This window comes from Lygodium microphyllum, chromosome 3, assembly GCF_053477565.2.
Source record: "Lygodium microphyllum isolate KBCC chromosome 3, Lygodium_microphyllum_v1.1.10, whole genome shotgun sequence".
NCBI classification, from domain to species: Eukaryota; Viridiplantae; Streptophyta; class Polypodiopsida; order Schizaeales; family Lygodiaceae; genus Lygodium; species Lygodium microphyllum.
The window spans coordinates 158718527-158732048 of NC_141137.1; the positions used below are offsets into that span (position 1 = coordinate 158718527).

The 13522-nt window shown below is 43.6% G+C and overlaps 1 protein-coding gene across 2 annotated transcripts in view; it reads right to left on the reverse strand.

Annotated features, from left to right (window-relative positions):
* Window positions 1-473: 473 nt before the first annotated feature.
* The window catches only part of LOC148039084 (flagellar WD repeat-containing protein Pf20-like), a 232084-nt gene continuing 219035 nt past the window's right edge, over window positions 474-13522 (reverse strand). The window contains exons 13-14 of one of the 2 annotated variants that reach the window (XM_087674970.1): window positions 1742-1911; window positions 474-1630 (exon numbers count right to left, since the gene is read on the reverse strand). In XM_087674970.1, the coding sequence (XP_087531096.1) occupies window positions 1492-1630; window positions 1742-1911 (309 nt within the window). In that variant the 3' untranslated portion in view covers window positions 474-1491. The remainder of the gene's footprint in view (window positions 1631-1741; window positions 1912-13522) is intronic. The other variant, XM_087674971.1, reaches the window with a different exon arrangement.

The window sequence follows — 13522 nt, forward strand, 5'->3', positions numbered from 1 at the left end:
ATCCAAATAGTTATACTTCATCTAGGAAAAGAATGGTTCTATCTTTTTTCTTCTCTTCTTTATTAATATCATTTACATTTGTACCACAAGCATGTTCTTAGAATATCACCTAACATCTAGTCTCATAGGTGTATATTTTATCTTTTTAAAATGAGAAATACACCTCGATGTATGCATTAGTGTGGTCTCATAAGTCACATTGAGTCCTTCAAAGATGTTGGTATACAATTTCTCTCTTTCTCTTTTCCATTGGTGTATCTTGAAGCTATAGATTCATGGGCCATAAGAAGCATAACTTATGAAAGAACTTCCTTTTTCCTAGAGTAAAATCTTGTCTACTTGCTAAAATTTGGAACTCCTTTTGAGATTTATTGAAATAAAGATCACCTTATTTGTTTTGTCTTGTAGAGACAAGTGTAGCTACCTTTAAAAAAAAGGGACCAATGAATATGGATATATTAGAGTAAAATATGTACATTCTCAAAGAGAGCCACATTGTAAAAATGCCTTTTGGATGTTTACAAGCCCTTTTAGGAACTTAAATAAACTTATACCACTTGATGTGAGGTGTGGAAACACATGGGTTGAATTGTCATGACTTTTGAGTAAAAAATGAAATAACACACATCTAGATGTAATACATACACAAAGTTTTCTGAGGCCAAACTAGGGAGGTTTGCAAAGAGAAGCCAAGGCAAAGGAGAATAGATAAACTAAGATTGCCATCTTGGAGTTTGGAGAGTAGGCCTTAATTCCCTTGTGGGGAACAAGATTTGAATAGCTTCCTAGCGATGGCATGAGTCACCATAAATAATACTTGAGTGAATAAATGGAAGTACCAAGGTGGCATCTATTGAAGTAGAGCATATTGAAGAGTGCTCTCCCTTGTGCACACACAATTCCCAAATAGAATTCCAAATATGCTAACTTGCAAGGCTCCCAATAAAGCCTCCAAATCTCCGAAAAAAGATGCGGCAACACACCTTTGTTTGTATCTCTTGAAATAAAGATTTCACTATGTTATAATCCCATCTTATACTTTTAAACAAAGCCATTGCTGGGTCTTTTTGAGATCTAGTGAAAGATGTGTGCACCATGTTAAATACTTATTGATGTTGATTGTGATCACTTGTATAGCCTCTTTTTGGCATGAAAACTACTTTGTGATATTCTTTCAGAATTTAAGACTTCTAGTGATCTTGGCCAAGGATCCCATTCAAAGCTTCTATTTAGGTTTCTTATTGATAAGAAATAAAGATAAGAGAAAAGTGAGGGCCCAATCTTTAACATTAACCCTACTAGCATTCAGAATAGACTTAAGCACGAGGATATATGTGAGTTACTAGTGCGTAAAGCATGCGAACTCTCAAATACATGTCCAAAAACTCCATTCCGGGCTCGTACCCGGAAATCCTGTGTTTCGTCTTTGAGATAGCAGCACCATACCTACGTCAGACAGTATCAACAAGACCGCATGCATAGCTTGCACCCTTAGGCCCAAACTCGGAAAGTACAATCTGTACTACCAGAAACTAGAAATTTGCACAAAGGGTCAAACACAATGGCCTGTACTACATCTCCATGACCACAAAGTTCTGTCTCGGGCAGCACTTCTTCACTAACGTGAAAACTGCAGAAAATTCAAGCTCCAACATCAGATAAGCTGTAGATAATCAAATAAATGCAATCGCAAGTGAGGCAGAATTCACGAGTCATATGGGTTAGAGTACGCAAATCTTACCACTTAATTCGGCTGTCACTGCTTGCAATGGCGAGCAGACTTCCGCTTTTATCAAAAGCACATGCATTGGATGCACTTGGCCCTGTATCAATTGTTGAAAACTCGATGACCTTGCGTATATCCCATAATTTGACAATGCCTGCTGCATCCACAGACGCTATCAAGAAGCCCTACAAAGTACAGAACTTGTGTCAGTAATCATTGTAGGCAGAGGAGTATCTAAATCTAACGAAGTGAATGGAATTTAGACCCTGTTCTTTTCACATCTTGCATAGATATCATAGACACAGTTGTGTATCCAAATATAGATATGTGATATTATGATGGATATGTAGTTAAGGGTCCTCCATTAACAAAAAGAGGGTCCTGCATCCTCTTGTATTTGAAAGGAGAAAACCACCACGTGATCAATACAATATCACACCTTTTGCTATATTGTATTCACAAGTATTTATTCTTTTTTTTTTTTCAGGAAAAGAAAATTCTATTAATAACACCTTGGAGAAAGCCCCCTAAGTATAAATACATTTTATTCTTTGTGTACCAACACATTGTTGGTACACCCAAATCAAATCGTATACCAGAGTCATGGATCTTACCGATCAACAATGCCTTGGCCTTTATTCTTGAGATACAACGGCTTCGTGACATGTGCCTCAAGAGTACAGCTGCCCCAAGACATCGAGGCCCTTCATAGAGGCAGCTCACAGACTTCTCTGCAAAGGAGACTCAGAAGACTTCAATACAGTTACAACCACAGTCCACACGAGAGCCTCTCTCACCACCACAATCCACACACAGACAAGGAGTACTGATTGCTCGAGCCGTTCAGCTTAGCTGATCCAAACGTCCTAGGCCTCAGCACACACACCGACGACACCTTCATAGGCGGATACAGGGGATTATTGCTCGGGCTAGAGCTAGGTTCTCCATACCCACATGGGATTGTACCATTTGGAGCTCATTGTTACTACATAGAGCTTTATGTTTTACACATAGCTATAGTTAGTTTCCTTTCTTATTTTGCTTTGTGCTACATACATATTTTGCCCAAACAATTGTAACATCATACACATGATTGTAACTCATGGTCTCATAGGTCATTTTGGCCTTTTGTAGACGCTAATATATCATTTCTCTCTCTCACTCTCACTCCTGCTCACTCCTCTAGCTGCTAACTCTCCAATAGCTCCGGCCCTGTCTAAATTAACAACCTCCGAAGCCTCGTACATTCCATGAGAGTATCCTCATGGAGAGTGTCTCAATCTCTCAGACTGGCGTGGCTGTACAGCCCAAGCCTGTCTCTGCTGCCTCCCAGTATATACCCGATCATGTGTCCTCTCTGCTATCGCAGCGGGATGTAATGGGGGGAAGTCCTCAGAGTAGTCATCTGAGTTCTCTACCTCCTGCTCACTATCTTGGGCCATCACGGCCTCCCTTGCCTATTGTGTGTCGGGTACCTGAGATGGGCTAAACTTGGGAAGCTCAACTTGATGAGGCGATGGTCTGGGGGACTGTGGCGTATCTGTAGCTTGTTGTAGCTCCTGAGAAGCTACTGGTGTCGTTGCCTCTGTGGGCTGAATCACATCCATCTGTAGTGCTGCTCCTATCAATGGCCGTGGGACCTCTGGCTCTACGGCATCCAAAAGAGCGTCTATGGGAGTAGTGGAGGGCTAGAGTGGCTCTACATGGGCTAATGGCATGAGATCCCTGATCACTCTCCACTGTCTCGGCTTTAGGCCCTCGTGCTCCTGCATCTCAGCACTGCGCTCTCTTCGCAAGCGTTGTCTCCTCCTCTGTCTAGCCTTGTGCCGTCTCTTGTGCTCTACATCACTCCTCTCACACGTCTCGGGTCTACCACCTCCCTCATCCTTGAAGGAGGTCTAGTGTCGGCGTGTCCTGGGGCATTCAACTGCGAGATGTCCAATCATCCTGCAAGTAAAGCACTGACTAGGGAGGCTTGTATAAGAGACTAGCTGGATAAGAAAGGCCCCGTGAATGGAGGGAATCCTGTTAGTCTAAGAAAGGCAGTGCAAAGACTTTGTGGGTATTATCACTCAGACCGAAGGGTATCTGTGTGGACCTTTTGAGACTACGTCAACAAAAGTCTTATCCCTCTATATGACATGGCCGAATGCACTGCCAATCTCAGAAAGGTATAGCGTAAAATACTCATCAAGGCCAAGAAAAGAGATGGTGATGGAGTCCTTAAGACTGTGGATAGGCGAACGATCTCCAACCATTTTGCAAGCCAAGGATGATGCTTCTAAGGCTGACACTCTCTCCCTGAGTGCCAACTCTGTGTCCGGAGCAAAGCAGATCGGTGGGAAGGCATTGACTAAGTATATGCGGGAGGTCACAATGGAACCCCCTAAGGATGGTGGAGAACCAGCTGCAATCTTGGGCGATATCCTAGCTCCATGTGTTGATGGTGTGGGTGTTTCATGGTCTGTTGGCACAGGGTATGGCCATTGATCTACTCGCTGAGGTTGTGGGGGGAAGGGGAGATGGAGGTTGCTTGTGCAAGGAATCTTACAAAGGCTACAAGGGTGGACAAGGAGGTTGAGGAAGTGTCCATGGCTACGAAGCGAGGAGACAGTGCGGGCAAAGCAAGTTGAGGCGTGGTAGGTAGGGTGATTGCTGTGAGCCAAGGAGGCGATTGTGGTGGGATAGAGGAGGTGGCTGTGATAGGATTCGGCAGTAAGGTGAGGCAGCAATAAGAACAGGGAGTTGGCAGCAATGGTAGTCGGCCATCAGGTGTCATGAGGTTTAATGTGATAAACCTTATCTTGATGTCGGGCATGCCTAATGATGACGTGTGTTCATGACCTGTCAAGGATGTGATGCATGTCAGGTCAACAGGCAGGTCAAGGTGCATCTATGCGTGGCCAGGGCAGGTAGTATGTTCATGTGGCACCAGAGACTTGATGAGCAAGAGGAGCTCCAGGTCAGCGCCACAATGATCAATGAACCAGATGCTGACATGAAGCAAATTCGACAACTTGCCGTAATGCGTCAGACAGGACAGCTAGATCATGCAACGCCTTGCATTGAAGCCATCTTCAACACTATCATCATCACGTCTGTCATCTGATGTATCTTGAAAGCAGCGCAATCATCCATCACCTCAATTTTGACACAATCTTCTCTCTCTCCAGCAATCGAGTCACAAGTATTTATTCTTAAAAATGCCATATTTGTAATCTTAAGCATAATCTTTATGTGTCCCTGAAACCTCTATAGTCACAATTTTTCAATGATGCAACGGTTTCTTTGAAATAGTAAGAGAACATTTTACTAAGTGAAAAATGTGCACATGTTGAGTCACACATGAAAATTTGCAAGTCAAAAGGGCAGGCATAAATGTTGCCATCCCTAGCTATGAATGTAACACCAAAGGAAATTCTATAGAATGGCATCCCAATGGTATCACCATTGTAATCCTATATTTGCTCAATGCCCCACCCTCGTAAGGTGCCTCCAATGATCCTTGGTGCTCCTAGTTGTAAGGCCCCCATTACGAGGAGAAGCCATGTGTGAGTTTGGACATTGGTTGTTGGGTCTTGACTTGTATGTCAGATGAGGTCTATGTGACTAGATGGCAAAAAAGTAACCGTTGTGGATTTAACCTTTGGGTTAGATAAGAGTATGGAGCTGGTAGCAAATAGAGGTACATTGTGTTGAGTTGGAGGATTGGGGAGTTATTAGAGACTCTTAATTTGGGATCCACTTCTATGGCTCCTAGCTAGGAGGTCTTAGGGGGGCTAGCAACCCCCCTGTTGCGGTTTCAAAGGCAACGCTGCCAGCTTGATGCTAAAGGGGATATTCCTTGGCCGACCAAGGAAGGTTCATAATATGGTCGGATAGGTCGACTAGACTATCTTCTTGGGCTATGAAAGGAAGGCTCCTCCAAAGCCAACATCAATCTATCTTTCACCAAGTCAAAGTGCTTCCAGCTAGCCTTAAACTCTTTGCCTATCATTCATGTGGATCACCATCTAAGCTTCACGATGGAAGCGCATGGATGGACAAAGCCATCTTTATATTAGTTGTTTAAAATTAAAGAAGTTTCTATTCTTATCATATTTGAGGTATATTATCTACTCCTTGCTCAGATTCTTTTGTTGTGTCATGTAATTTTTACATGATATCAGAGCCTAGGAGGCTTTAAGTAGTGAAGAGTACATGAGAGACAAGTACTTCAACAATGAAGAGGAGCAATGAAGAGGAGTGCATCAAAGTGGTGTGGCTATACTAGTAATTCAAACATTGAGGAGTCCTCCACCAACCTTCAGCAAAGGCAAGTTATATGGTACAAACTACATATTGTGGAAGTTTAAAATTACAATTATTCTTGATTCTTATGAGCTTTTGGAGATGGTGCTAGGAATTGACCCAAAATCACAATCCATCCTAGATTCATTAAATTTAAGTGTTATGATTACTTCAAATGCAGATGTTCTATGGGCTTGGAAACGAAGGAACGCAAATTACAAGCTATTTTGACAATGTTTTGATCTTGATTGAACATACAATCAAGGCATCAGAGGCTTGGAACACATTGATAAGTCAATAAGAAATGCGAAACCAAACAAAGATTCAAAACTTAGAGAAGTTGCTGATCACTTGCTATTTGCATGTCTTCATCACGCCTTGTCTTATCACTCCATGGGTGAAAAAATCTTGTGAATCATCCATGCAATGAAGGGAGTTGAGTCATGAAGTCCCCAAGACTATCTCCATTAAAGTATGGTGTAATATTCCACAACGGCTCTTCAATAGTGGTTGCAATGACACACACTAGTACTTGGTGTCTAATTTGCATTACAATCTCTCTATGTTGTTCTGCTTGTCTTCTATAATTCTTCCCTCTATAACACTTTCCAACATAGATTCTATTGACTATACTTGTAATTTTCACTTTAAATATTGTGCCATATGTACCTTTTCCTAATTCTTTTCCGTAGAGTATATTGTTTTCATCTTTGCCTTCCATGGGTAGGATTGACTCTTCTAGCTCGCGTCCATAATCTTCTTCTGCATTATAACCTTCGTTCTCTTCAGTTTCTGTTTCTATCTCTGTGGGGGCTCTATAAGAGAAGAACAAGCTCTTTGTTCTATCTTCTGCTTCTACTTCTGTCTCTATCTGTCTCTAGCTCTGTCTCTGTGTGATTGCTATATAACAGGGTGAACAATACGTCCATGCTTCTATTTCGCTGTCATGTCCCACTCTCATAAGGTGCCACCAATGATCCATGGTGCTCAAAGATTAAGGCCCCGATTATGAGGAGAAGGCATGCGTGAGCAAATGTATTGATTGAGTCATGACTTGTATATCAAATGATGTCTATGTGATGGGATAGGAAAAAGCTAATATTTTTAGGTCTAGCCTTTGGGTGAGATAGAATAGTTAATTTGATAGAAACTTGAGGAGCACTATATTGAGTTGTGGAGTGTGGGAGTTATCAAGGATCCCTTGACCCCAACGGTGAAGAAAACATTCTTTGAAATACTCCATGGCTAACTAGGGAAGGTTTATAATATGGTCAAACATGCCAGCTAGACTGCCTTCTTGGGCATACAAGGAAGACCCCTAGCTCAAAGGTGCCTTTGGATTTGTCCACCAAAGTTTGATAGACTAGTAACTATCTTAAACACTTAGGTGAGATCCCAAGCTTTGATGTTTGAGAAATTTTGTGTACTATTAATGGAGTTGCGGCTTAAAGCCACTAAAGAGAAGGAGATGGCCAATACGGTTGAAGTAATGTTAGAGTTATTTGTAGCAACTATTGAGGAAGTATGTTCCTCAATGCAAAAAGTATCTACCATTGACTCATGGATATTGGATAGTAGCACATTCTGTTACATGACCAACAAGAAAGGTCTATGCAATTTTATGTAGCCTTTGTAAGAATCCATCATTATGATGATTGGGAACAATAAAAAATGCATTGTTCACGGACTATTTGCTTTGTTGTTGCAAATGGTAAACCAAAAAGCTTTCAAATGTATTGTATGTTCCATAGATTAAGAGAAATTTATTATCACTTACTTCCATAATTGATCTTGGTCACAAAGTAAGGTTCACCAAGACAGGTGTAGAATTTTTCGATAGTGCTGGCAAAGTTGTGGCAAAGAAGAAAGAAGGAATAACATGTATGAACTAAGTGCTCTTATAGCCATTGTTGATATGGGTACAAGTGAACTTTGGCATGAAAGATTTGGTCACATTGGATTTGTTGCGTTACACAAGGTATGGTTGCTCACCTATTAGTAGTAAACTGAAATGAAAAAACCATGTGAAGCTTGTACGATAAGTAAGTAATAGACAAAGAGATTTCCACAAGAAAGCAAAAATAGAGTGAATGTTGAGAAATTGTTTACCCTTCACCCGCAGTTTGCATTTTTGTGTTTCTATGTTTTGTGTTTAGGGTTTGCAGCCCCAAAAAGGGGCGCCATCCTAGACTGACTGTGCCTATTTATAGGCCACTCTTTCATTCATTCCTCACGGCTGATTCATTCAGTCCGTCATCTCTTCTCTCTAGCCCTCCACTACCCTCACACTCCTTCAGGAGGACATTGCGGTTCGTGGTTCGTGGCTTTGTTCATCATCTTCCTTGTGTTACAACACCCTTGTTCCCTTGTATCACATTCACTCCATGATTCAAATCTTCATCATTCCATTCATTAGAGTTTCTTCTCTCTTCTTTTCTCTTCTCCATGTTTGCCGAGTTCACTCCATGTTTCTCTCCGCAAACCCTACTGTCTCGCTGGTATGTTATCTTTTGACATGATATCAGAGCTAGATCTGCTCAAACAGCAACAAAGATTCTCCACTTCAGTGAAGGCAAAGACCGGTGGCAGGTTTGGCATCCACTTCTCTTCTTCTTCCGCTGAATCAACATCTCGTTTTTGCAAGTTTTAGGTGTTTTCAGCTTGCTGCCCACACCCCTTTCGCGGAGAAAATCACAGTCCTAGCTGTCCCTTGCTGTCATCTACAATCTGGTGCCTGTTTCCAGCCTTCCACCTGCAGTTTGCAGCTGTTTACAGCAAAGCAACTGTTGCTGATCACTCTCCATTCAGAAAACAATCTCGTTTTTGCAGATTTCAAGTGTTTCAGCTTGCTGCCCACATCCCGTTCGCGGAGGACATCTCAGCTGAAGCTATCCATTGCTATCTCCATTAGTTGGCGCCTGATTTCTAACCCTCTTCACATAGTTTGGAATTGATTCCACCCAGGCGACTGCTGTTCCTCTGCAGACCTCCTGTCGTATAGCTTGCCACATCATCACAGTCTTGCTGGCTGCGTTTTTAGTCTTTCTCTCACCTATTGCCTACGCTTTTAATCTTTCTCTCTCTTGCAGGCTGTCCTGCTTGCGTTTTTAGTCTTTCTCTCCTCACCTGCGTTTTTCTACTAGTTGCAACCACTTATTGTTGGTCATATCCTCCTCCCACTGGGAGCTCACTTCCAGCCCTTCCACTATCCTCCCATCCCTTGAGGCGGACATTGCAGTTCGTGCTTCACATTGCCCTCACACACCTTGAGGCGGACATTGCGGTTTGTGGTTCATGGTGGTTGACCTCCTCCTTCTTCAACAAGGCACTCTAGTATCCATGGCTTCTTTACCAAAAGATGACCAGACTACTGGGTGCTCTTATTGTGGCATTACCAGACACACCATCGATGCTTGTCGACTTCGATCTTTGCTCCCCACCCCCCGGAGTATATGCGTCTTCCACTAGGCACTCCTTGTGCCACCTCTTCTTTTTGGGCCATAGAAAACGTTCTGCATCGGCTATCAAAGTACTATGCTTTAGGCAATAAGATGCATCCGATGTGCACTAAGTCCTTTCGAGCACATGAAGGATCGATTGGTGCTATGACCTCTTGGAGATCATTTCAATGCCAACGGTCGTCTTCTCCCACTTATTTTCAGGTATAGTGGCTTCCACGACCTATGGATCTGTAGTCCGCTCCATCAAGAGACAATGATTGTCTAATACCATCTCCTCATCAGTACGCTCCAAAAGAGATAGTGGCTACTCGACTCCTTCCTCTTCTTTGGCTACCCAGTCAGCTCCATTGAGAGACAACGACTATTTCTCACCTCTTGCTCATTCTGAGCCCCACCCTTCCCCACCCTCAACTACTCAGGTTCGAGAGGCTATCTCTGGGAGCTCTTCAACATCCCAGATACCTTCTTCGGCACGACCGGCGGCACTTCCTTCATCATCAGACATTTCAGAGTCCGTGATCCATGAGTTTTTGGATTCTCTCTCTACTTTAGAGACAGATTTAGAGGAGGCATTTACTTCTTAGACTTTAGCGGGGGCTCCTCCACCTCTCACCTCAGAGGGGGAACCTACTCCACATGAAGTTCTTCACCCATCCTCTAATTTCTTGGGGTGGCTGTCTTCGACTGGTCATCTCTTCTACTGATACCCAGGATCTTCAGGTACCACCTAGATTGGGACCTCGAATATTCAGCCGCGACTTTGTGATGAGGCTTTCGTATTCCTTCCAGCATGGATGCACGGAGCTAGGGGTTTGTGTTTAGGGTTTGCAGCCCCAAAAAGGGACGTCATCCTAGACTGATTGTGCCTATTTATAGGCCACTCTTTCATTCATTCCCCACGGCTGATTCATTCAGTCCGTCGTCTCTTCTCTCCAGCCTCTCCACTACCCTCACACCCCTTTAGGAGGACATTGCGGTTCGTGGTTCACGGCTGTCTTCATCATCTTCCTTGTGCTACGGCACCCTTGTTCCCTCGTATTACATTCACTCCATGATTCAAATCTTCATCATTCCATTCATTAGAGTTTCTTCTCTCTTCTCTTCTCTTCTCCATGTTTGCTGAGTTCACTCCGCGTTCCTCCCCACAAACCCTACTGTCTCACTGGTACATAATCTTTTGATAGTGAAGACTCCTCTCAACTTGGTGTATGCTAACTTGTGTAGTACAATGTCTATATGAGCCTTTGGAGAATCTTCTTATTTTATGTTAATCATCGATGACTCTAGTAAGAAGATGTAGGTGTACTTCCTTTGTGATAAGACTCAAGCTTTTGCTAAGTTTAAGGGATCTTCTTACTTTATATTCATCATTGATGACTCTAGTAAGAAAATATAGATGTATTTTCTTCATGATAAGGCTCAAGCTTTTGCTAAGTTTGAAGAATGGCCAAAACTAGTTGAGAATGAAACAAAGCAAAGTGTAAATAAGTTTAGAACAGATGGCAATGGTGAGTTCAACTCAAAGGAGTTTGAAGAATTTTGTAAGAGCAAAGGGATTAAGTGTCATTTAATGACACCTTATATACTTCAACAAAATGGTGTTGTGAAACGTTCAAATCGCACCATTGTGGAAATGATAAGAAGCATGCTTAAGAGCAAAAATTGCCTAACTAGTTTTGGGCTGAAGTTGTTAACATTGCAGTCTACATTCTCAATTAGAGCTAGACAAAGGCTCCTCATGAGACCTATACTGTTATGGGAGCACTAGACTATGCTCAAGAGACTAGTCTACTTCCCGCTACGTCCGCATGAGACCTTCCACTATGTCTTGATAGTACGAGCAGGGCCAGCCTTCCATCCGACCCACTGAATGTGGGAGCGCTTGCCAATTTGTATCCCGTCCCGATCTTTAACCTAGGGGTTTTAGACCAACGACTGGCGGTCTATCTCCTCCTCGCATCCTAGGGGGCTCTAAATTAGGGCCTTGCAAAGGCCTTGCCACACACGAAGTAGGCTGCAGAGAGGAAGGAGGATCTGGGTGGCGTGATCTGGGCCGTCGTGAAAATCCATCTCAAGGATGGCCTCCAATCACCACCAAGCCTCGGTCTGCACTCTTGGAGACCCTCCTACAGAAGGACCTTCCAGGTTTGCCCTCTTGGTGTGAGCCTACGGACTACTAGCTTGCCTAAAAGGGCCAGGCTCTGGAACTCTAGGTCTATGATCCCAAGCCCTCCCTCAGACCGATGCTGGTCGCCTATGCCACCTTGGCCCAAGAATCCTTGGAACCGTCTGAGCCGGCCCAGGGAAAATTCCGCACTAGGCGGCGAACCTGAACTACACAAGACGAGGAGAAGCACGAACACGAGGCAATGTACCAAGCCATCACTAGGAGGACCTGGTTGACCACCAAGGCTTGGCTCGCTAAGGAAAGGCGAGCAATACTCCAATAGGTCAACTTCCGCCCAATAGAGTCAAGAATTGGAAGAAATTGCTGGGTAGGAGTGATGTCGAGTCCCACCTCGAACCCTAGGTATCGGACGGTTTGCCCTTTGCACACCCATTTGAATCCCAAGTGGACGCCCCACTCTGTGCTATAGTCCGGGTCCGTAAGAAAACCAACCGACTTCCACTAGTTGATTTTCGCTCTAGTTGCAGTGCAAAACACCTCCAGAGCTAGTCTCACTCTCTCCAGCATCAACTCATAATCCTCTATATAAAGGGCGGTATCATCTACATACTCTGAATCTAACAGCTTTGTCTCCTCCCTCACCAGGAGTCCAAGGCCACGTAGCCCGCGGAGGAAGTAGGACATCGCCTCTACAAATAGGGGCAGATGTTTTTTGGCAGTGGGGAAGGTGCTGGACACCATGGATGGCCGATTCATGACGGGAACAACGTGGGTAGGGGGACTTGCCGGACGGGGCTGCAGGGCGAAGGAAGTGGGGGCAGCGCAGGGGGGTGGTAACAGGGCGGGGGAGCAGCGCAAGGAAATTGCCTGGCGGGGGGGCAACAGGGGGGGGGGGGGGGGGGGAGAAGCTCGGGCGCAATGGCGGGGCAGCAGCGCGATGGGCAGGAGCTTTTTCTTGGGCACTGTCTGTGAGAAGTCTGAATAAGAAGTACCTTTATACATTGTCTGTTGATTCAAGTAGCTTGGGAAAGTCTGGGTGAACCAGTGCCGAGCCTAAAGTGGTGCATTATGTTACTATCCTTGAACCTCTATGCCACCACTTTGAGCCCACTGAACTTACAGTTCAGCTAGTCTTCTTTATGGGTCTACAACTGCTGAGTGAGGATGGATACTTGTTTAGGTCTTGAGATATCCAACTGTGTATGATGAAAATTTGAAGAAAATGGGAAATATCTGTATCTCACACAATGCTTTTCAGCACTAGAGAGCTAATGCTGGTGGTAATGTGAATAGAATATCGATATTTCAGCACATAAACCTTTTTTCTCCTTCCAAAAAGAAAAGTTTTAATCTTTTGAAAAATTTACATGAGGAGCTAGCTTAAAGATTTTATTGTCTCTTGTTTTCTATACAGGGCTTGTATTGTATTTTGCACTTAGTTAATTTGAGGGAGTGTTAATCAATAGAAGATTGTTTTCCTGCAAAGAACGAGAAGTTAATATATCAACACCTCAGTAGAACCCTATTGACTAGCACTCTAATTTTCAGCCCATCATGCATACTAATCTGCCTTGATCGTACCAATTACTTAAGAACAAGCCTTGAAACTTGAAACTCCTCCCTAGTAGCTGAGGGCGCAAAAGCAGGCACTCAGTAAGTGTAACCCCCACTACCAGCAACATCCCCAAACATATGACCATATTAGAGATGATGTTATTGAAGGAGGGGATCAATTCTGTCTGTAAAAGTGCATGGAGCCCTGATGTTTTGATCAATGTTCCTGCAACATATGTCTTAACCCTTGGATCTAGAAATCTCCATGCATATATGAAGAGATAAATTGAATGAAGCTGCCACCTGAGCAAAGCTAAGACATGAATGTGATGTATATCCTGCTTCACCTTACCCCAAATTCTG